The sequence below is a fragment of the Malus sylvestris genome, chromosome 8 (assembly GCF_916048215.2).
Source record: "Malus sylvestris chromosome 8, drMalSylv7.2, whole genome shotgun sequence".
Classification (NCBI taxonomy): domain Eukaryota; kingdom Viridiplantae; phylum Streptophyta; class Magnoliopsida; order Rosales; family Rosaceae; genus Malus; species Malus sylvestris.
This window is the reverse complement of record NC_062267.1, coordinates 10358238-10383105: the sequence shown is the minus strand read 5'-3', so window position 1 is coordinate 10383105 and position 24868 is coordinate 10358238. Positions and strand designations below refer to the sequence as shown.

The 24868-nt window shown below is 37.9% G+C and overlaps 2 protein-coding genes and 2 pseudogenes across 5 annotated transcripts; 2 read left to right on the top strand and 2 right to left on the bottom strand.

Annotated features, from left to right (window-relative positions):
* The first annotated feature begins 425 nt into the window (after positions 1-425).
* LOC126631158 (putative pentatricopeptide repeat-containing protein At3g15130) lies at positions 426-3355 on the top strand (annotated as a pseudogene).
* Positions 3356-8122: 4767 nt separating this feature from the next.
* LOC126631159 (putative pentatricopeptide repeat-containing protein At3g15130) lies at positions 8123-12349 on the top strand (annotated as a pseudogene).
* Positions 12350-15951: 3602 nt separating this feature from the next.
* On the bottom strand, positions 15952-19801 carry LOC126631230 (protein ALTERED PHOSPHATE STARVATION RESPONSE 1-like). Its single transcript, XM_050301401.1, has 4 exons — positions 18413-19801; positions 17768-17937; positions 17379-17602; positions 15952-16983 (listed from the first exon to the last, which is right to left on the bottom strand). The coding sequence occupies exons 1-4, from the start codon at positions 19374-19376 to the stop codon at positions 16206-16208; spliced, it is 2136 nt and encodes a 711-aa protein (XP_050157358.1). The 5' UTR covers positions 19377-19801; the 3' UTR covers positions 15952-16205.
* Positions 19802-21700: 1899 nt separating this feature from the next.
* On the bottom strand, positions 21701-23838 carry LOC126633243 (protein ANTI-SILENCING 1-like). Of its 4 annotated transcripts, none has more exons than XR_007627005.1 (6): positions 23754-23838; positions 23510-23588; positions 23255-23339; positions 22803-22924; positions 22568-22667; positions 21701-22079 (listed from the first exon to the last, which is right to left on the bottom strand). XR_007627005.1 is itself a non-coding variant. In XM_050303814.1 (5 exons), exons 1-4 carry the CDS (start codon positions 23829-23831, stop codon positions 22599-22601), a joined length of 348 nt encoding a protein of 115 aa, XP_050159771.1. In that variant the 5' UTR covers position 23832; the 3' UTR covers positions 21701-22079; positions 22568-22598. The 4 variants fall into 4 exon arrangements, 1 of the variants encoding a protein (XP_050159771.1); XR_007627006.1 differs by having other exon boundaries at positions 22803-22919; XR_007627004.1 differs by having other exon boundaries at positions 22803-23339.
* Positions 23839-24868: the final 1030 nt, after the last annotated feature.

The following is a 24868-nucleotide window of genomic DNA, read 5'->3' as shown; positions in this document are numbered from 1 at the left end:
ACCATAAAGCTCGATTTCTGGCTCTATATTATGATTATCTCCCATAGAATAAAAATATTTGACTACCTCATTCCATAAACCAGCGTGTGAGCAGGCTGATAAAAGACCTAAAATGTAATGCATTAGGTTCAACCTTTGCTCTTTGCATCTCTTGAACACATTATTCGCCAGCCCTGCTATCAACTAACTGCTAAGCCTGGTCAATGCAGCCGCATTTCACATACATTTCAAATAGGGCATTGCAAACACAAACCCTAACTGCAATGGCCACTTCTTATCCGAGTACATGTGAATCCATTTCCCAACCTCCATAGCTCCAAGCTGCGCGCATGCCGGCAAAACGGAAAGAATACTGATCTCATCCGGTTTCAATACCCAGTATTTGCATTCGTCAGAAAATATCCAAAGCATCCAGGTAGCACCCAATTCTTGTATGCCCTGAAACCATCTGTCCAAGGCACCATATTTCCATTGTCATTTGCCCCAATCTAACATACCCAGAAAATGATACTATTCCAAGACATCATATCCCGTTTAGACATTCTATCAAACACCTTATGTGCATCTTCTAAATTATCATTTCGTTTACCAATCCATCAACGCATCTCTATCAGCAAATGCGACTTAAGCCAAAATTCACACTTGGGCATGAACCAGCCTCCCCAAAACTTCATATAAAATCGCGGCACAAGATTTTATGACAAACGAGAACGTGAATTTGTCAGGAAAAATTGGTTCTCTGCTTCTCTGAGGAGCATTTACTTATACAAATTGATTGCTAAATCATATATGTGATTATGCGTATAAGCTCTAATCTTGTTGAATAGAACCAAGTTCGACTCCGTTACTTGCTTGAATAACGAACCAGCGTAGAGCAAATTCCCAATGTAGTCACACACGTCCACCATTTTGGTAACCAGGAAATTACTCTGTGATAACGAGAGCTTCACAATCTGAGCGTGGATGCTCTATAACCCTTTGTGCTTTTGCAATTTAGTAACTAGGGTTTGAAGGAATTTTCCAATTAAGGCGCTAATTCTCGTTGGGGACTTTGCATAACGGAGTTGCTCAGAAGGATGAATGAGTGGCAGAGGTTGGCGAATCTCCTTCGAAACTGTTCGAGGAATTTGGTACTTCATCAGGGAATGTAGGCTCATGGGATGGTGATGAGAATGGGATTTGGGTTTGATTTGATGTTAAACAATGATCTTATAGATATGTATGGCAAATGTGGTAGAATGGGGATTGCCTGTGAACTGCTTGATAGAATGCCTGAGAGAAATATGGTTTCATGGATGGCTTTAATGTGTGGCTACTTACAGAACGGCAATGCCAAAAGGTCACTGTCTCATTTTTGCAAAATGGGGGGTTTTGGGGATTAAACCAAACGAGTTCACTTTTTCGCTCAATCTCAAGGCGTCTGGATTTGTGGGAATTGCTAAGAATGGAATGCAGATTCACAATATGTGCATCAAATCTGGTTTTGAATGGGTGACAGTGGTGAGTAATTATATCCTCGACATGTATGCGAAATATGGAAAATTTCGCGAAACAGCACAAATGCTTGATGTGATGCCAGTTAAGAATCTTATCAGTTGGAACGCGATGATAGCCAGATTCATGCTTGAAGGAAATGGGGAGAGAGCTTTGGTTTTGTTTAGGAAAATGCAAAGGCTCAAGGAAGTGCCCGATGAGTATACGATTACAAGCATGCTCAAGGCTTGTAGTGGCCTTGGAGCAATTCGGCAAGGAAGCCAAATACATTCCTTCTTAATCACAAAAGGATTATTGCGTTTAGTTTAGACTACTGTTGCCGGTGCTCTTGTTGATCTGTATGTCAAATGCGGGCACTTAACAGAAGCTCAAAGAGTATTCGATCAAATCGATCAAAAAAAATTTAATGTCCTGGAGTTCCCTGATTCTTGGTTATGCTTAAGAACGCAATCTACTACAAGCTATGGACTTGTTTAGGCAGCTCAGGGTTAGTGTCGACCATAAAGTAGATGGGTTTGTTCTATCAAGCTTTATGAGTGTGTTTGCTGATTTTGCTCTTATAGAACAAGGTAAGCAAATGCATGCTTTCACCATTGAAATCCCATCTGGTTTAGACATATTAGTGACTAATTCAATTCTGGATATGTATCTCAAGTGTGGATTGACAGACGAGGAAAAATGACTGTTTAATGAAACTCCAGCGAGGAATGTAATTTCTTGGACGATTATGATCACTGGCTACGGAAAGCATGGTCTTGGAAAGAAATCTATTTATCTTTTCGACCAGATGCTATCGGATGACATTGAACCCAATGGAGTGATTTACATAGCCGCGCTCTCAGCCTGTAGCCATTCTCGACTAGTCGAAGAATGCCAAGAATGCTTCTCAAGATTGTGCTGCGACAACCGTATTAAACAGAATGTAGAGCATTATGCTTGCATGGTTGATCTCCTTGGAAGAGCTATACGCGTAAAAGAAGCTAAGAATCTCATCGACACCATGCCTTTAAAACCAAACGTTGGAATACAGCAAACTCTGCTTAGTTCCTGTAGAGTACATGGGGACTTGGAAATAGGTAAAGAAGTAGGATAGACACTTCTGAGAATGGACAACAATAACCCTATCAATTATGCGATGCTGTTAAACATCTACGCTGAGGCCGGGTACTGGAAAGTGTGCGAGAGAATAAGAAAACTGTTTAAAATGAAAGGGTTAAGGAAAGAGGCTGGACACAGTTAGGTGGAGATAGATAAGGAGGTCTACTTCTTCTACAACAGAGATAAGACGTATCCTCTTACTAAAAAGATTCATTAAGTATTGATAGAGATGGAGAAAATAATAAAATCGGAGCTGGGTTCTGTTCACGGGGTGAGGTTTGCACTGCACTACGTGGAAGAGGTGTCAAAGGAGGAGAGCTTGAGATTTCACAGTGAGAAGTTGGCAATCAAACTGGTGTTGGTGCGTGGTAAGACGGAGAAGGGGACAAGACGATTAGGATTTTCAAGAACTTGAGAGTGTGTAGGGATTACCATGCATTTATCAAAGGTTTGTCGAAGGTTTTGAAGGTGGTGTTTCTGGTGAAAGATGCAAATAGGTTTCACAAGTTTGAGGACGGCTTGTGTTCTTGTGGAGATTATTGGTGATCTCTCTCTCTCTAAAACTATATGAGCCGTGCATGGCAGCATGCCAGAATTTGGTGGAGGCAGAGTTTCTTATGAGAACATTTTCCGATGAGTAGTTTAACTCTCCATTTTGCTAAGCATCAAAACTTTCCAGTTACGCAAGTCTCATAAGCACATATATGATATATAGCAAAAGAGATATCAGTAGCGCAATCAGCTCAAGGTTAATGGTTGCTTATGACCCAACAACTACCTGACTCCATGTATATTTGTTCGTATATTTACCTATGATCCCAATTAGAGAAAGAGTGAAAAACGTTAAATTACAGCCTAGCATTACTTCTTTCTTCTCCAAGTTTCTTCCTTCTTTCCCGAGTCTTCCTTCTCCTTTTTTTGTGTGCAACCCAGTTGTGCGCACCACATGATGTTGTAATGCTTGCTCAGAAAGTCTTGGCAGGCAGGTCTTGACAGTTTGCTAGCCTAGGCGCAGCTTGGCAGATGTAGATGCTAGAAGAACAAGCAGCTATCGATAGATGTCATCACAAGCTTTTAGCGAATGTTGGTAAATTTTGATAGGTGCTCGCCAGAGGCTTGATGGAATGGTGCAATGAACCTTTTTTTATCATAGAAATCATAACCCTATTATTTGTAAAATTCTGGTTCCGCCAGTGAAAGAGATCTTTTCCTAATCATTCAATCCTGGCCGTTCACACCAATAGTGCGGCCAGGAATAAATTTTTAATTCTCAACCTCATGGTGAACACAGAATCATCGGCAACTGTCGTCTGAGTCACGGGCCACCGGATTTCGTGTTGGGATTATATTGGCTTTTTTATTATTCATTACTTTATCTACAAGTCACAGGCAATCTGCTTTAATATTCATTTTTTGAGGGCAGTGGATTAGTGTGAATTATTATCTTTTATTTTTTATTCGGTATTATTGGTTTGATTTTCTAATCTGATTTGATGGATTGAAAATTGAAACTTGGAAGTTGATTTTCTGGGGTTTTTGGTGTGCTTAATTTGTTGGCAAAGTTTTTCAGTTGTAGGATTCTCATCAACGGCTATGATTTGTTGGACCAATCTAATGTTTATCTTTTGCCTTCTTGTCTTTTCATTCCAGAGATTACCTAGATTTTGTTGTTCTTCGGCTTGTGTTTTTTCCTCATATGAAAGAAACTTATATACATGGAAATGTCACTGTGTGACGGTATTTCAAGTCAATTATGCACTACCACGTAAAAAAGTTGAAACACATAACAAATTGGTTTAGAATGCAGTAACAGTGACATATACACTCTTTGTAGGAAAGTTCTTTATCCTTGGGTTGAGATCAAAAATTAAGCAAAGGTACAAAGACTAAACCTTGGCCAAATTCAATCATTTTACATGGATTTTATTTCCATATGGAAAGTTTAATCACTTTCTATAGGTTATGTGATCGATAATATTGATGCTTAAACAAAATTTAAAGTAATTATCATATATGTGGAACCATGAACGTGAAAGAGGAGAGAGAGAGAGGGAGAGCAAATTAAAAAAAAAAAAAAACATTCCAATATACCAAGATCAAGAACTACATACACAACGTTTCTTTGGCATTCAAAGCATCAATCCAGTAAATTCCTATTGCCATGCAAAACCCTAGAAGGATCAGCGAAACGAGCTGAGAAAGACCTCGGCAAGTTATCCGGCTCCATCCATCCCGTCCCTTGATCGAAATTCTTCGAATATGTATCCGGATCATAAGACGCCTGCGCCTGCGGCGTGACCGTACTTGAACCGAAATTTTTCTTCCTCTCAATCTTGAATCTTTTCCAGAATTTTTGCCACCCTGTTTGAGACTTGTTGTAGTTGCTTGGCATGTCGTAGTTGTGTCCCAGCCTTATGCTTTGGCTGCGTGAATTTCTCCACTCTCTGATGCCCATTGTCAAGACAAAGACTGAGTTTTGTGCACTTAATTAATCTCTGTAGAATCTAGATAATCAATTAGCTTAAGCAATGTGTGTGTGTATATATATATACATGTAAAGATATGACATCTTTTTCTAAGTGTGACATATGTATACATATATATGTGTGTATATATATATATATATATATCATCTTTTTCTAAGTGTGACATATGTATATACACACACACGGCTTTTCCTGGAATAGATGGCTCTAGGTTTTGACTTGGCTCAACTTGGATGCTCTTAAAGTTGGATTAAGGTTAAGGTGATATGACATCTTTTTCTAAGTGTGACATATGTATACATATATATGTGTGTGTGTATATATATATATATATATATATCATCTTTTTCTAAGTGTGACATATGTATATACACACACACGGCTTTTCCTGGAATAGATGGCTCTAGGTTTTGACTTGGCTCAACTTGGATGCTCTTAAAGTTGGATTAAGGTTAAGGTGGCTTCTGCCACTTAGTATTACCGTCTAGGTCTAATAGTATTCTTGTACATTATTGTTAACCTAAGTTTAGCTCACTTCCGCTTTTGGTGTAGATAATATCGTTTGTTTTTAAAAAAAAAAAAAAAGGCTTCTAGCACCAAAAAACAAAAAAGGGTAAATTACATAGTAGCCCCTCAGGTTTGAGCTTTATTGCAATCTCATACAACATCTTTAAAACATTTCACTTTCATACCTCAAGTACTATTTTATTTCAATTTCATACAACCGTTAGATTTTCCATCCATGGATCTGTTAAATGCTGACGTGGCTGCCACATATATGACACGTGGCTGCCAAATGTCTGCCACGTGGCAAATAAAATAATTTTTTAATTTTTTTTAAAAAACCTGAAATTGGAAGAAAAAAAAAAGGTCCGAACCCAGAAGAAGAAGAAAGAGAAAGAGAAGAAGAAGAAGAAAGAGGAGGGAGGAGAAAGAAGAAGAAGAAGAAGAAAAAAAAAAGAAAAAAGAAAGGGGTCCGAACCCAGAAGAAGGAGGAAGAAGAAGAAAGAGGAGGAGGAGGAGGAGGAGGAAGAAGAAGAAGAAGAAAAAAAAAAGAAAAAAAAAAGGGGACCGAACCCAGAAAAAGGAGGAAGAAGAAGAAGAGAAGAAGAAAGAGGAGGAGGAGGGAGAAGAAGAAGAAGAAGAAGAAAAAAAAAAAAAGGTCCGAACCCAGAAGAAGAAGAAGAAGAAAGAGAAGAAGAAGAAGAAAGAGAAAGAGAAGAAGAAGAAAGAGAAAAAAAAAAAAAAAAAAAAAAGGACCGAACCTAGAAGAAGAAGAAGAGAAGAAGAAAGAGGAGGAGGAGGGAGAAGAAGAAGAAGAAGAAGAAGAAGGAAAAAAAAAAAAAAAAAGGTTCGAACCCAGAAGAAGAAGAAAGAGAAAGAGAAGAAGAAGAAGAAGAAGAAGAAGAAGAAAGAGAAAAAAAAATAAAAAAAAAAAGAAGAAAGGGACCGAACCCAGAAGAAGGAGGAAGAAGAAGAAGAGAAGAAGAAAGAGGAGGAGGAGGGAGAAGAAGAAGAAGAAGAAGAAGAAAAAAAAAAAAAATGTCCGAACCCAGAAGAAGAAGAAAGAGAGAGAAGAAGAAGAAGAAAGAGAAAAAAAAAAGTGGCAGATATGTTTTTTTTTTAGAAGAAGAAGAAAGAGAGAAGAAAAAGAAGAAAGAGAAAAAAAAAGTGGCAGATATGTTTTTTTTTTTTTAAAAATTAAAAAATTATTTTATTTGCCACGTGGCAGACATTTGGCAGCCACGTGTCATATATGTGGCAGCCACGTCAGCATTTAACAGATCCATGGATGGAAAATCTAACGGTTGTATGAAATTGAAATAAAATAGTACTTGAGGTATGAAAGTGAAATGTTTTAAAGATATTGTATGAGATTGCAATAGAGCTCAAACCTGAAGGGCTACTATGTAATTTACCCAACAAAAAATATAAACTACCCTTTACCCATTTGACAAATATATTTAACTAGTGCAATTCCTCTATCCGTTACACGTTAATATTAGTGCAAAACAATATTTCTTATGTTAGTGACGATTTGTGAAAAACCCATGGAATACAAGATGATACACTACTTAATACAAATAGAGGAATTCGGAAAGATATATTATTTTTTTCACTTTTATTATGACATCAAATACATAGAAAAATCTAGATTTAGTACTATGGTAAAGTCGGTTAGCATTTGAAAGTTGGAAATGGTCTTGGGCTGAAGAAGCTTGGATGAAGAAGCTATATTATGGAGAGATTTTTTAGTGTGATCGGTACACGAGATGGTATATTACGTGTCATTAAACAAATTGTGGGATATATGTGCTAAAAAAGTTAATAACTTAAAAAATAAAATTTCTCACAATTTCTATTAAAACACGTGGTGTACCACTTGTGTTCCCGTCACAACTAAAAATTACTCCATATTACTCCATATTATGAGACAAAGGTTACTAGTAGAGAGAGGTGTGTCAGCGAGCAGCTTTGTTTTCCTTTAAAGGGTTCAAAAGTGTGAACGCCGAAAGAGTCATCATTTTATAGCCGCTTGCCTACCTTCCTTTGAAAAGTAATTAAAGAAAGATTATTTGTTAATTATTCAGATTAGATTGTATTGAAATTTCCAAAGCTTAACTAAACTGGATTAGATTATCAAACATGTGAAGTTATCAAGTGTTTGAAAGCAAATCAGACAGTACCTTTAATTAATTTTTTTTTTTATGTCATGAGCTTTTTGTATAATTAAAAATGCTTATGACAGCATTGCAAATATAAATAACTAAAAATGCTTTGGGATTTTGTTTAGGGGTGTGCTAACCACACACCCTTTTTTACTTCTCACACACCCTTGTTAATTTCTGTCCGGTGATCTTCTTCAATTCATCCGATCCGACGGCCGAAAACCAAAAAGGTGTGGGAGAAGTAAAAAATGACGTGTGGATATCACACCCCCTTTGTTTATGAACAATTTTTGGATTCTTAAAGTGCGTTTTAGTACTTTTCCTATGCTTCTTGAAGAAGCACTTTCAAGTTTTTTTTTCTTGTTTTTTTTTGAAATTTGTTGACTTTGTTGATGTACAAAATTCGGTCGACCTTGAGTTAACGTAAATAGTGGTTTAGTAACCTTTTGCAAGGGTGCTTTGGTCACTAAGTTATAGTGATATCATATGTAAAGAGATAAGGGTAGAGAAGTAGACATGAGATGCACGTGATTCATCCTCAGTTAATCCTCACAGTTAGGCTACGTGGCTCCGTCTACAGTTATAAGAGTTTTCATTAATAATGTATTGTCTACATAATAGAATGGTTTAAGCATAAGTAGAGGACCAAGCCTGGACTAGTGGTTCTAAGATCCAAGAGCTTAATTGTGGGAGAGAAGTCTCCTTTCATATGTGAGCAGAGTCCCTCATTCTTGTATATAGTCGATGTGGGACTCTATGAACGTTGTTATAGTGTTGCCACGTGTCTAGGAACGTTGTTGCAGCTGATAAAAGACCTAGAAATGTAATGCCATTAGGTTCAACCTTTGCTCTTTGCATCTTTTGGAACAGTTAAACCTCTCAGCGAGCTTTCCCGTAATTCACCATCCCTGCAACCATGGTACTCCAAGAAATACATACATCTCCAACATTTGATCAAATAACTGCCAGGCGTGGTCAATGCAGCCATATTTCACATAAATTTCAATCGGGGAATTGCAAACACAAGCCGACTCCAGGATGCATGCATGCCGGCAAGACGGAAAGACGGAAAGAATACTGATCTCATCCGACTTCAATACCCAGTATTTACATTCGCCAGAAAAAATCCACAGCAGTTGCGTACCACCTGATTTTCGTATACCCTGAAACCATTGTTGTCCAAGACACAATAGCCTTGTTAGGAGTTTCTTCAAACGGAGCTCCTGCCCTTCTCACTACCCTAATCTAACACACCCAAATAGGAGATTATTCCAAGAAATCACATCTGGTTCAGACATTCCATCAAACACCTTTATTGTAACCCGGAAATAGTTTTGCTATATATCACACATGTCCACCATTTTTGTAACTAGGAAAGTGCTATGTGATAACGAGAGCTTCACAATCTGAGCGTGGATTCTCTGTAACCCTTTTTTGTTTTTGCAGTTTAGTAACTTGGGTACGAAGGAATTTTCCAATTCTCTGACAGATAAGGCGCTGATTCTCGTTAGGGACTTCACAGAACGGGGTTGCTTGGAAGGATGAATGAGCGGCAGAGGTTGGCGAATCTCCTTCGAAACTGTTCGAGGAATTTGCTACTTCATCAGGGAATGCAGGCTCATGGGATGGTGATGAGAATGGGAATTGGGTTTGATTTGATGTTAGACAACGATCTTATAGATATGTATGGCAAATGTGGTAGAATGGGGATTGCCTGTGAACTGTTTGATAGAATGCATGAGAGAAATGTGGTTTTGTGGACGGCTTTAATGTGTGGCTACTTATAGAATGGCAATGCCAGAGGGTCACTGTCTCATTTCAGCAAAATGGGGTTTTCGGGGATTAAACCAAACGAGTTCACTTTTTTGATCAATCTCAAGGAGTCTGGGTTTGTAGGAATTGCTGAGAATGGAATGCAAATTCACAATATTTGCATCAAATCTGGTTTTGAATGGGTGACAGTGGTGAGCAATTCTATCCTCGACATGTATGCGAAATGTGAAAATTTTTGTGAAGCAGCACATATGTTTAATGTGATGCCAGTTAAGAATCTTATCAGTTGGAATGCGATGAAAGCCGGATTCACACTTAAAGGAAATGGGGAGAGAGCTTCGGTTTGTTTAGGAAAATGCAAGGGCTCTGGGAAGTGCCCGATGAGTATACGATTACAAGCACGCTCAAGGCTTGTAGTGGCCTTGGAGCAATTCAGCAAGGAAGCCAAATACACTCTTCCTTAATAACAAGAGGATTCCTGTGTTCAGTTCGGACTACTGTTGTCGGTGCTTTTGTTGATCTGTAGGTCAAATGCGGGCACTTAACTGAAGCTCAGATAGTATTCGATCAAATCAAACAAAAAAATTTAGTGTCCTGGAGTTCCTTGATTCTTGGTTATGCTCAAGAACACAATCTACTACAAGCTATGGACTTGTTTAGGCAGCTTAGGGTTAGTATCGACCATCAAGTAGACGAGTTTGTTCTATCAAGCCTTATGGGTGTGTTTGCTGATTTTGCTCTTATAGAACAAGGTAAGCAAATGCATGCTTTCACCATTAAAATCCCATCTGGTTTAGACATATTAGTGACTAATTCAATTCTGGATATGTATATCAAGTGTGGATTGACAGATGAGGCAGAAAGACTGTTTTCTGAAACTCCGATGAGGAATGTAATTTCTTGGATGATTATGATCACTGGCTACGGAAAACATGGTCTTGGAAGGAAATCTATTTATCTTTTCAACCAGATGCTATCGGATGACATTGAACCCGATTGAGTGACTTACTTAGCCGTGCTCTTAGCCTATAGCCATTTTGGACTAGTCGAAGAATGACAAGAATACTTCTCAAGATTGTGCTGCGAAAACCAAATTAAATAGAATGTAGAGCATTATGCTTGCATGGTTGATCTCCTTGAAAGAGCCGAGCGCGTAAAAGAAGCTAAGAATCTCATAGACACCATGCCTTTAAAACCAAATGTTGGAATACAACAAACTCTGCTGAGTGCTTGTAAAGTACATGGGGACTTGGAAATAGGTAGACAAGTAGGAGAGACACTTTTGAGAATGGACGGCAATAACCCTATCAACTATGTGATGTTGTCAAACATCTACGCTAAGGCCGGGTACTGGAAAGAGTGCGAGAGAAGAAAACTATTTAAGATGAAAGGGTTAAAGAAAGAGGTTGGACGCAGTTGGGTGGAGATCAATAAGGAGGTCTACTTCTTCTACAACGGACATGAGACACATCTGCTTACAGAAAAGATTCATCAAGTGTTGAAGGAGATTGAGAAGAGAATAAAATCTGAGCTCGGTTATGTTCACAAGGGTGAGGTTTGCGCTACACGATGTGGAAGAGGAATTAAAGGAGGAGAGCTTGAGATTTCACATTGAGAAGTTGGCAATTGGGCTGGCTTTGGTGCATGGTGAGATGGAGAAGGGGAACAAGACTATTCGGTTTTTCAAGAACTTGAGAGTGTGTGGGGATTGCCATGCATTTATCAAAGGCTTGTTGAAGGTTTTGAAGGTGGTGTTTTTTATGAGAGATGCAAATAGGTTTCACAAGTTTGAGGACGACTCGTGTTCTTTTGGCGATTATTGGTGATCTCTCTCTCTCTCTCTCTCAAACTATATAAACCGTGCATGGCAGCTAGCCAGAATCCGATGGAGGCAGCATTTCTTTGAGAACATTTTCCGGTAAGTAGTTTCACGTTGCTTATGACCCCAACAACTACTATCTCCATGTATATTTGTTGCTATATTTACCTTTGATCCCAACTAAAGAAAGTGAATAACGTTGAATTACAGCCTAGCGTTACTTCTTCCTTCTCCAAGTTTCTTCTTTCTTTCTCGTGTCTTCCTTCTCCTTTTTTTGTGTGCAACCCAGTTGTGCGCACCACATGATGATGTAATGCTCGCTCAGAAAGTCTTGGCAGGCAGGTCTTGACACCCTACTAGCCTTTGGCAGATGTAGATGCTAGAAAGATGCTAGAAGAACAAGCAGCTATCATAGATGCCATACAAGCTTTCGGCGAATGTTGGTAAATTTTGATAGGTGCCCTCTAGATGCTTGGTGGAATGGTGCAATGAACTGTTTTTTATATAGAAATCATGACCCCACTATTGTAAAATTCTGGTTCCGCCACTGTGGGAAATCTTTTCCGGATCATTCAATCATGATCGTTCACACCAATCGTGCAGCCTGAATAAACTTTTAATTTTTAATTCTCAACCTCATGGTGAACACAGAATCACCGGCAACCATCGTCTCAGTCACCGGCTACCGGATTTTGCGTTGGGATTATATTGGGTTTTTTATTGTTCATTACTTTATCTACAAGTCACAAGCAATCTGCTTTAAAATTCAATTTTTGAGAGCAGTGGATTGGTGTGAATTATTATCTTGTATTTTTTATTTGGTATTATTTGGTTTGGTTTTCTGATCTGATTTGATGGATTGAAAGTTGAAACTTGGGAGTTGATTTTCTAGGGTTTTTTTTTCGGTGTGCTTAATTTGTTGGCAAAGTTTTTCAGTCGTAGGAATCTCATCAACGGCCATGATTTGTTGGACCAATCTAATGTTTATCTTTTGCCTTCTTGTCTTTTTATTCCAGAGACCACTAAGATTTTGTTGTTCTTAGCTTGTGTTTTTACCTTCTATTTAAGAGAAACTTAAACGCACCAAATTGTCATGCGGTGATATCTCAGGTCAATTATGTATTATTACGTAAAAAGGTTAAAATACATAACAATGTTCGATTTGTTTAGAATGCGGTAACAGTGACATATATACTATTTGTAGGAAAGATCTTTATCCTTGGTTTGAGATAAAAAAAATTAAGCTAAGGTACAAAGACTAAACCTTGGCCAAACTCAATCATTTTACATGGATTTTCTTTCCATATGGAGAGTTTTATCATTTCCTATAGGTTATGTGGTCAATAATATTGATGCTTACAAAATTTAAAGTAATTAACTATCGTATATATGGAACGATGAATGTGAAAGAGGAGAGAGAGAGAGAGAAAGAGAGAGAGCAAATAAATTCAGAAAAAAACCATTCCAACGTACCAAGGTCAAGAACTATATACACAAAGTTTCTTCAGCATTCAAAGCATCAATCAAGTAAATTCCTATTGCCATGCGAAACCCTAGAAGGATCAGCAAAACGAGCTGAGAAAGACCGCGGCAAGTTATCCGGCTCCATCCATCCCGTCCCTTGATCGAAATTCTTCGAATATGTTTCCGGATCATAAGACGTCTGCGCCTGCGGCGTGACAGTACTGGAACCGAAATTTTTCTTCCTCTCGATCTTGAATCTTTTCCAGAATTTTTGCCACCCTGTTTGAGACTTGTTGTAGTTGCTTGGCATGTCGTAGTTGTGTCCCAGCCTTATGCTTTGGCTGCGTGAATTTCTCCACTCTCTGATGCCCATTGCCAAGACAAAGACCGAGTTTTGTGCACCTAATTAATCTCTGTAGAATCTAGATAATCAATTAGCTTAAGCAATGTATATATATATAGACATGTAAAGATATGACATTTTTTCTAAGTGTGACATTATATATATACATATTATATAATGTATATATATTTTAAATGTAAGGGCTCTTCTTGGAAATAGATGGCACTAGCTTTTGACTTGGCTCAACTCGGCTGCTCGTTAAGGTGGCTTCTAGCACCAAGAAACAAAAAATGTAAATTAAAGTCGTATTCCTAATAATAATTTACCCATTTGAAAGATATATTTAACTAGTGCAGTTCCTCTAATCGTTACACGATAATGTTAGTGAAAAACACTTCAAAATTAAACTGTGGAAACAAAAACTCATTACATGTTAACTGTTAATATTGGGTGGAATTCATGTGTTATTGACAATTTGTCAATAGCCCGTAGAACACAAGGTGGTATACTAATATAAATTATAAATGAAGAGATAGTAAAAAATATATTGTTTTATTTATTTATATTATGACACGTAATGCACCGAACTTGTATTCTGAATACAAACAAAAATGTAAACTTGAAACTTTGGTAAAGTTGGTAAGATTTGAAAGTTGGAAATGGTCATGAGCTGAAAAAGCTTGGATGAAGAGGCCATACGATAACAAAGGTTACTAGAAGAGAGAGAGGTGTGTCAGCAAGCAGCTTTGTTTAAAGGTTTCAAAAGTGTGACCGCCGAAAGAGTCATCATTTTATAGCCGCACGCCTACCCTCCTTTGAAAAGTAATTAAAAAAAGATTATTTGTTAATTATTCCGATTAGATTGTGTTGAAATTTCCAAAGCTTAACTCACCCGGATTAGACTATCAACATATGGAAGTTGTGAAGTGTTTGAAAGAAAATCATATAGCACCCTTGAAATTTTTTCATGAGCTTTTACATAAATTAAAAATTCTTATGACAGCATTGCATAATTAACTAAAAATGCTTCTGGCGCTTTTTTTTTTTTTTTATCAACAATTTTATGGATTCTTAAAGCGCATTTTATTGCTTTTCAAATACTTCTTGAAGAAGCACTTGGTACTTTTCTAAAATTTATTGTATTTCTTGATGTACAAAATCGGGTGGACATTGAGTCAACGCAAAAGATGGTGGAGAAATGAAAAACTCGTTTGTTTGAGGTTGGCTCGTGTGCTTCGGCAGAGATCTTAGAAAGGTTACTTAAGCTTCCTAGTTGACAAGTACTTGTGATTTCGAGGTCAATATAATATGGTCGAAACGGACTCCAAATTGTTGGAAAAGGAAAGACTTACCTAATTATAAACAACTCTGCTCTCCGTGAAGCTCCAAGAAAGAGTTGAATTGCAATGGCAACTGTACGGTTAGAAAGAAAATGTTAGGGTAATCACATATTGTAAACCAGATATAAATTATTTCTGTAATAAAGGTGAGACCTATTTATATTTTTTATTAAAAGAATAATTTAATTAGATGTAATCTCTTATGGCATCACCCGTGATAAAAGCAATGTTCATAGTTCGTGATCGAATGGGACTGCCAAATATGCATTTGCTTAAAAGGTAGTGTAACAAAACTAAAACATAAATACAAGAATATCGTAGGTTGAGATTAAACTAAGGAAAACTAATGAAAAAACTTGAAAACTTCGAGTTTTAACGATGAGGACAAAATAAAGAGTATGGTGAATAGTATCAGGATTGACTTTTTAATGTAAAAATATGGTTTTTCACTAAACTGAACAGTACCGGAAGATTTTCGTTAAAGTTCCTATTAAACTAATCACGAACAAAGAATAATATGTTTTCTTCATTTTCTCGTCTTTGTAAGGATCTAAAGGATCTTTTAATCGTGTTCGTTTATCATATATCATGCGATCAGTTTCCATCAAGTACAATTTATGTTCAATTTTAAATAAAATAATTTAAAATAATTTCTAATCATACAATGTACAATAAATGCACGCTATTAAAAGATTCTTCAAAATCCTCATTCAAAAGTATCACATGACTTCTCGTATTAATTAATTACACCTCGGCACCTCAGATCCTCAGTCAGTCAGAGAATTTAGCATGTTTGATTGTTTTGTCATATATTCTCATAACCTTTATCTCTCTATTGGGCCACGCACGTTACCTGACCTGACAATGTCAGTCAGTCATCCACTAACATTGTTTTTGATAGATTCCATGTTTTACCAAGCAACGAGTGTGTGGGGCTGCCCTAGCCATCTCTTACAAAAACGAGATTTTATTGTGTCACCTATTTATTATAGGGAATTTTAACGAAAAGCATTCGGTATTGTTCACTTTAACGAAAAATCATATTTTTACACTAAAAAGTCAATCCTCGTACTATTCATTTTACCCTTTATTTTGTCTTTATCATTAAAACTCAAAATTTTCAAGTCATTTTCATTAGTTTTCCTTTTATTATATGATGATCATTTACTTGAATCATAATGTATTTTTAAAACAGATGACAAGTATTAATTGAATGATGATGACGTTAGCAGGATTAAAACTTTTGAAAATGAGTTTTAATCCCGATAGCATTACCGTCCAATAATCGTCGTGCCATGGTGGCACAGGAGAATCTCAACTGCATGTGAGAACCATCTGCAATTTCTAGCTCACTCTCATATTAACCAAGACAAGAAGAAAGAACAAAAAAAAGGCAGTAATTAAAAATATGAAGCTGATATCGACACTCTAAAAATATCAACATTTTTTTTGTTTTATAAAAAAAGGGCAAGAGAGTAATTCGATTATTTTGAACTGCTAATACCAATTCCACAAGCAAAAAAAATGCATAAGTTAAATGAAATTTCCCGTAGAATCACAACTTCATTGTCTCCTATGCATGATTGCATGTTTCAGAGCAATTTTTTCAGAGGAATAAAGATCACCAACCAACTGAAACAATTTTTCCAAATACAAAAACGTGCACAATCCTCCTACTTCCTAGCAAAACAGACCATACGCATTAGGACATCACCATCTTCATACTTGTGTCTCTCTAATGGACCTCAGTTTTCCATAAGCCTCGGAACATGCACGAGCGTAGTCTGTCATGGCGCGGAAGATCTCAGGCAGGCGAGTTTTGAGACTCCCGAGTGACTTCTCCCTCACCTGTATACAGTGTCTCTGGTGAGCTTCACATTCCTCTTCCAGTCTCTTCTTCAAGCTATCAACAATAAATTTCTTCTCTGAGACGGGATCCTTGGGAACTGCATCTTCACCTCTCTCCTCATCCATTTCCGCGTGTCTCTGCGAGTACTTTTGATACCAGTCCTCGAATGCCTGATTTTTACGCAGATACTCCTTCCTTGTTTCCTCAAACTTCTCCTTTAGCTTCATCTCCTCCTCCTGATGAAGTATTATGGTCTTTACCACAGCTGAAAAGGACGATATTGCAGATTTTGCGAGTTCATCAGGAAGCTTTTCAAGAAAATCGTGCCATGAATGGAGGAGAGCTTGGATTGGCGGATGCTGAACTCTTGGCGGGGATGAGATTTTCTCTTTTAAGCTGCTTTCAATGGGAATGAGATTAAGCTTCAACCAGCTATTAAGAGCTTGGATGTATTGTTTTTGATGAGTCACGAGATTTTCGAAGTGAGAATGCCATTCTTGGAGAACGTTCCAAAGTTGGACAGTGCGGGCATGGTGGTGCTTGGTTGTTTCCATTGGAGTATGGCCAATGTCGAGGGACTTTAGGTCTGTAACAATCTTCAGCTGGCTGTCGTGATGTGTGCACATGTTCTCCCACATACTTGCCATACTGAGTAGCAGATGTGATTAATATGTTTCCAGTGGAAACCTTTTCTCAGTAATACAACAAGCATATGGTCACATCAATTAAGGTGGAAGCAAATAACTTAGATGAAAAATCACGTACAATAATTGTGTGCGAGCACATAACCTTACAAAAGAGGATGGCAAAATTCAACACATAACATTACAGAAACGGAAATCATCCATCAGTTCAATTTTCCGCAATAGAGATGGTACTTTTGTAGAACATTAAATGTTGCTAGTCTATTTATGATGAAACGCTCTTGATGCATAACCAAAATGATTTTAAGACAGAAACGATAATCTGATCAATCAAGAAGACACTCGGGGCAACAAGAACGAAGTAAATAAGCAACAAGATATCTCAATGCACAAACTTACCCATCAGCTAGAGAAACAAGCTTAGGGTACAGCTGCTCATCCCGTAATTGATTTACTTCCGAAACTGTAGAATCCATGGACTGCATGTCAACAATGTATCTTGTATGCAAATGACTTACAGCTGCTTTTGTTTTTTCTAAGGTTTCAGCACTAGCGCTGCGTTTCTTCTGCTTATTCAGCAGAGCAACCTTTCTCTGATACTCAACCTTCATAAGCTCCCCTTGCTATCAACATGAAGTAAGATAAAAAAACGTTTCAGCGTAAGAGAATAAACATATAGGAAGCCGTACATTTTTCTGTTATCAATTATCCAATTAGAAAGAGGACCGCCACAACGAACAGTGTACATGATGCAAAAGATTAAAATGAAACAAACTAATGCAGTATACCTTCACTTCATCATAAAGTTTCTTTTCCCATGCCAACATCTTATCCAAAACAGTGGCATGAGTTTCATATTCTTCTGAGTTTTCATCCTTCCCGTCACCATTTGGTATGCCTCTGAACGACCTATTCCATGTAATAACACGCATGACCCTTGCAGAGTGATCAATGTGTCCTGCATAACATCACGAGAATTAGTACCACATCCAACAAATGATTCAGCAGATCTCTCTCACAAATAGAATTTTAAGAAAACCCCAAAAGATGTTCTTGGTACAACAGCCATTCAAATTCTGGCCTCATAAGCTAGTTCAACAATTTTCAAGCACCGGAACAGGAAGATTCAAAGCATCAACCTTTAAACAAAAAAGGACAAATGCCGACAACTAAAGCTTTTGGTTGACATCAACCTTTCAGAAAGTGTAAACATCTTTGGTTGACATCAGATTACCAAAAGGTAGTTTGAATACCAAAGATTTTTTATTTTGATATTTAAATGCTAAAGCCCAAGCTTTTGAGCAAAAAAAAAAAAAGGTCTCTTTCAAACTTTTAAGAGCAACATAACCATTGCATCACACCTAAGAAACAGAACAATACAAGCACATCATACGAAGAACTTGATCTTAAAGCAAATACAAAGACTCGTATACCTCGATTATCTGCGAAATTCGAGTGATAATGCAACCGAGTGGCCTCGAGCATCTTGGAAACCTCCTGAGCACTCTCGGAGGCCTTCAAGAAATGATCATCAATCTTATTCAATATGTCCATCAAGGTCACACCAGGAATCACATTAGCTACTCTCCTACTGAACTCCGGTGGTGCAGTCTTCGAATGCTCAATTGCCACCTTCACCGGAGTCTCCTCCTCCGGCTTCTCCTTAATATCCTCCACTTTTCCCGGAGTCTTAGGCTCAACCCCATCATCCACATCACCGCCGCCGCCGCCGCCACCAATCCCCATATTCTCATCTTCACCAAATTCCTCAGCTTCTTCATTCTCACTCAAAGAAGGTCCCGGCATGTTATCCACCATAAAGAAATAGTCCCAAGCCATGCCCTTCGACTCCGGCATTGGCGGCACCGCCTTCATCTCCGGCGTCCTCGGCGGCGGCGACGACGTCGTCTCCGAAGCAACATTTCTCGATCTCCTCTGAAATCCTTTATGGCTCTCATCCTCACCATGTTCATGGTCTTCTTCTTCTTCCTCATCCTCCTCGGCAATGGCCAGCCCAACTCTCCGCCCCCCCATTTTTCGAGCCTCAGCGCTCATCGCCGGCATGCTGATGGCCCGCTTGATCGGACTCGGAGTAAAAGTGGGCAAAGGCGGCGGAGGCGGCGGAAGGTTCAAATTCTCCAAATGGGGCGGCGGCTCAGATGCAGGGTCCATCGGCCGGTGTTGGCAGTGAAGAATTTCCATCTCTTGGGTCACTTGGGTTTCTCCATGGCCATAATCACTCAACGCAGCGCCGGCGTTCTTCAAGGACACGGCATAGCCGGAATGACCGGAAGCGAAGGCGTTCCGGGCCACCACCGCCTCTTTCATTAGGTTTCTCCGTTCCTTACATCGCGACACAGATTCCTCGTTGTCGATTCTCGATTGGGCGCACCCCATTCTTTTGTGGGTGTCTTGAGAAAAATACGACTAAAAAATCCTCAAAGTTCTGGACTTTTTGACATTTAAGAGCACAAGGTTGGAAAAAATACGAGAAACAACATGTGGGCTTTGTGTTTGGAGCTTCTGGGTACGGCTAAGACGGGGCCGCTTCCATGGATACCGCAGAGTGAAGCTTGTTGGAGCTGGGTTTTGGGAGCTCTGGTAGGTCAGAGATATTTGAGGCGAAGACGGGCTTGTTTCGGGTTTTCACTTTTGAGAGTGGAGAGAGTGTTTCAATGGACGAGGAGGGCAACGAAATGAAATGAAAAGAGTGTGAGTGCTACCAAAACTGTTACAGAGTGAGCAGAGAGAGAGGGAGAGGAGGGAGAGAGAAGACGGAACGGAGGAATTAACGTCGGAGATGAATTGTCTACCTCCCCTCTCCGTACCCTCCCATATTTTTTATGCGCCATATCAATATTTATTTTTTATCTTATTATTTTTATAAAAAAATTAATATAAAATATTAACATAATTTAAGCGTAATCGTACAAAACAGAAGAACATAAGAAGAGTATGAGAAAAAAAGGGTATACAATCCATCTCCATTAACGTCTACTCGAGGTGTCCTTGGTTATGATTTTAAAAACTAACGGTCACATATTTTGAGGCAGTTGATACTTGTTGATAAGTGAGTTAAGTGGTAAACAGATTATTACCTACCTAATTACTTACTTCATGTAAAAAATAAATTAAAAATTACTTGGTGTGAATGGAATAAACGTTGACCGGTGAATTAGGTAAAAGGTGGTATTACCGTGGCCTCCTCCAACAAAAACTTTTGAGTTTGTACTCATGTCATGCGCCTAATGAGTTTGTACTCATACATTGTGTTCAAATGTTTTCAGTTTTTCAGTTTTGCAATTCGGCACCTCTATCCACTTAATGCACAAGTCCCTTTTAAAGGGAATCCTCATCATTTTTTTAACGAAAATGGTACACACTCATACGAGTTTAAAAGCAAATGGAAGAAATGGCTAAGCTTTTTAAGGGAAACACGTGTGTGCTATAAGTAGTGGCGAAATTAAAAGGTTAAATGTGAAATTCCGTCCTTAAATTTCACTATTAAAATTCGTATTTTCAGGAAAGTACTATTATTAACGTTAATTTTGGAATTTTAGTTGGCAAGTTACAAAGTTCAATTTTTTTGTAATTAATCATTAAAAATCTGTAGACCTTTCAAGGTTACTCTTAGTATTTTCGAATAGAGCTCGAATCTACAATTGTGGGTAAAAACCGCTCGCAAAACGAAGTTGTAACGAATGAGAAATAAATGAGCAAAGATAAGGACAAATTGGACGTTCAGTATATAGGAGCTCCAACAAACCTGGAGCAGACTTACCATTTCTAGAAAGACCAACCCGATGACTTGGTTACCTGAGTACCGACCCAGTTTTCTGCAGATTTTCTAGGTGAATTTTATGGCAAATACTATCTCGGCAACCACCCCCATTCAACTCATCTTAGTCCCCGGAACAAGAACCACCCAACCCTTGCCCCATTTGATCACCGTTCACGGCGGGGAGAAGCTTGACTTTCCCGAGCTCCCTGACGGCAAACTCGCCGTCTCCGTTCATTTAAGCATTTCGCTTAACGTGCAAGTCCAAAGGGGTAGATTCCTCGCTCTTCATAGGGATTTCCGACAACGACAGGTGCAGCCACACCTCCTTGTCCTGCTGTGGCTTCGCCACTGGTTGCAAGTCTTTTGCAACACAATGGTCAAGAACATGTCGTGTTGCACTCGATATTCAGAGTCAATTTCTCCCTTCCACTATCGCTTTTATAAAGAATATACGTTTATCGGACGAGCCCTAACCAGAGTGCTAAATTGTAAAATCGTAAATTTTGAATTGCGCAAAAGTAGAAAAAATTCAGGTGTTATTAATCTAAAATTTTAAATATATTTTTGCCATGGAACAGCGAAAGTAGACCAACTTTTTTCGTGTTTCAACTGTTCAACGCCTTGTTGCTTTGGCTGGGAGGATGTCAAATCCAATAGAAAAGTATCATAAATTAAATCAAAAGGCAAGGCTTGATTTATTCCTTCACTGTAATTCCCTATTTAATTTTTATAAATACCAAAATCAACAACAAAACCGCATGGCAAAATGGCAATGCATAAACCTATCTCGTGATCATGTCTTTTAACTTTCTCACATGATGTAACGTGATTAATTTAGTACAGATATTTGTCATTCCCTTATATGTAAGTTCCTTCTCCCATAGAGTGATTTTGACCAGTTACCCCACCAAGAGAAACTTTTCAATGGTAAATAGTGAACTAGAAAGAGCCGATGAGAATTTTGGCCTGTTAATTTCGACTGAGATGAAAAAAACTTGTTTAACCTAAATCATAACTGTACACACACTGAACACGGCCTGTTAATTTCGACTAAGATGAAAAAACAATTGTTTACCTAAATCATAACTGTACAAATGGCCATTCACCTATCTGAAGATGATACTACGGAATTTACATTTTTCTTCGGTGATGGAGCTCATATGAAGCATATCATCCAGTTATTTCCCACTGGCAAAGACTCGGGTGAGATTCACAACACCTGGAAACCAGTCCTGAACAAAATACTTGTACCCGCGCAACCATGAAATTGCCCAATCCCTGAATTACGGCCCAGCCATATAAGTTCTTCCATGATAAAACTGGGGGAAGAAAAAAGGATTGTGTCAATAGACTAAACTGAGAGAGAGAGAGAGAGAGAGAGAGAGAGAGAGAGAGAGAGTAGACTAAACAGAACATGCAAATACATGATTTGAGTTTCTCTTACTCAAGGAAAGGACTACGAACGATGCAAGTATTTAACTGAAACTTAAATGTGCTAGATCGCACACACTTTACAAAACACTGTACAGAGGAACAGATACACATCATATGCTGGCCCATAGCCTTTAAAACCTTTGCATTGAACTTTCATGAATCACTTCCACACAAGTCTATAAAAAAAAAATATGAAACTAGATCATTCTTGACAATTTCACAAAGCTCCAAAAGAGGAGAAGAGCTTCATTTGAATCACAGTACATAGAGCTGACGTAACGATCATTGATGGCCGAAAAAATTCAAGGAGCAACGGAATTAAGTAACTCAATGAGGAAGTAGAGATCTTTTTTTTTTTTGTTGTAAAACTTACCAATGGGAGCAAGTTCACCCAGCCACAATGCTTATTTCGCCTTAAGTGCATCTTTGCGTTTAAGTTTAGCTTTGAGTTGTCTCAACTCCTTTCCTTGTTGCTAAAACCAAAGTTTTGAAAAGCAAAAACAAAATCATTTAAGATAGGTAGACGAAGGAAACAACACGAAGAAACATTAATAGCATTATCCATCACAATACAATAAATTGAAAATGAGATTTAATATCTCAAAGACCTTATACAAGTTCTTCCAAAAAGGATCTGATCCTTCTTGTTGTAGACACCATTCCATGGTCATATCGTATTCAATAATGTTGGGTTGGGAACAATGTGAAGTTGATATGGCTTCTTTCTGCTCTGGATACGAAAATAAAATATAAAAATATGTAGATGAGAAGAAAATTTAAACAGAAACAAACAATAACAACTTTATGCGCCTGTATTTCTCTTATACGTATCAATGCTTGTAAGGAGCCTTGTTGCCTTGTTGGTGCGTGTGTGCCATTTCCCGTGCATTTTGGTGCCGAAGTTTCTCGATGGTTAAATGACCAAAAAAAGGTGGGTTCTAAGTTATTTAATGGGGAGTGGAACAGATAAACAAAGAGAAATAAAACAAGATATATGAGAGTAAATCGCAAAATGATGTACGCTATAGAGCCTGTGCTAGAATATCATCCAACTACAAACCTTCCATTTGACAACAATAGGCAGCCCTCATCCAATTCTCTAACAATCTTTTGTGCTGCTTCCCTAGTTTTGAGAATCACAAGAGCTTGTCCCACAACATGAACAAACAAAAGATTTACAATTATTCTGTAAGCGTAATTTCATCCATGTTGTATTTACAAATAAATGATATCATCTGAAAGCAAGATTTAGTCAATTTTTCCTAGAAAATAGATAAGAGAATAAAAATAAGTCATTTAAATACGTTATCTATACCATAGTGAGGACTAGAATTTGCGGTCCGCTGAATCATCTTAGCCGTGCAGCTTTCCTTAATACCATGCCATACTATTACCTGAAATGTAATACATAAGATCAAATTAGATGTTGCTGTAAAGTAGAAAAACCAACATATAAGTGGCAGCCTAGAGTTGAATACACTACATTGGTACATTTAGTTCAAAATCTGTGCACCAAGTGACAACAGCATATGCAACTAAAGCTCCAATGCGATTATTACCTCCACTTGCGCTGAAGTGTATGCTGGATCCAAATTCTGGAGCAGAACAAGAGTGCCTTGCTCATGTGCAGTCTGCATTCTATCTTCCCAAGGCTGACATTGATAAAAGATAATTCATCAGTCCAACATGGCCCTCACAACTGCCCACATTAAAACATCCACTAAATGCCCATTTAAAGGCACTTTTCTTTTAATTTTTTATGAAAGTAATTACCAGTTGAGGTCAAATTGAGAACACCTGGTTCTGTTTCTCTGCCCCTTGGCAATAGAGTGGAAGACAGTTTCTAGGCCTTAGAGCATCTTTAAAGGAGATGTCAAATATAATATGTCAAAATTTTATTTTATGGTTGATGTGGCAAATTGAATACAAGTGTTAAATTCTCTTCTTTTCCAATGGATGTGTCAAATATTTATTTTATTATTTTATTGGGCCTAGAGTTACATTAACTATTAAACATAATAAAAATTAATTGTAGTTTTTCTTCTATTGGTTGTTAATGGGACCCATGTATTAAAAATTTTAATTAAATATATTTGACTCCTTTGTTTGCTGTCAAAAAAGGCAGCTAGAAAGTAAAGAGTCAAATGACTCACATGCCACATCATATATGGCATATCCATTGGAAAACACCTAAATGTCTTTTAATCATATTTGGCATATTTGACATCTCATTTGGAGATGGTCTTACAGGTGCAAGCCAGTAGAAAATTCAACAATAAAACAAAAATTTGAGATTCACAAGCAAATTTAACAATTGCACCCAAGAATAGAAGTGAAAATGAACAACTCACAAATCTCTTGAACCATGTTCCTCTATCCTGCAAGAAAGAAGACAAGAAACTGTAAGAACTAAATCCAAGGTTAACCTTTTTGGGATCTTTATGTTATCATTTTGGAAGAACTAGGCATTAGTAACACAAAAGAACTAACACTAAACCTCACTACCAAATCCCTCACCCAAAACACTACAAATGTTAGGTAAAACCAACTTCTATTGAGATGTGTTATAATGTGAAACAAAAGAGATTACACAGTTCATTTGAGGAAAAAGAGAATAAAATGCCTTCTACAGTTGTATTGGGGATTGATTAATTAACTGACGGTGTGCTACTGC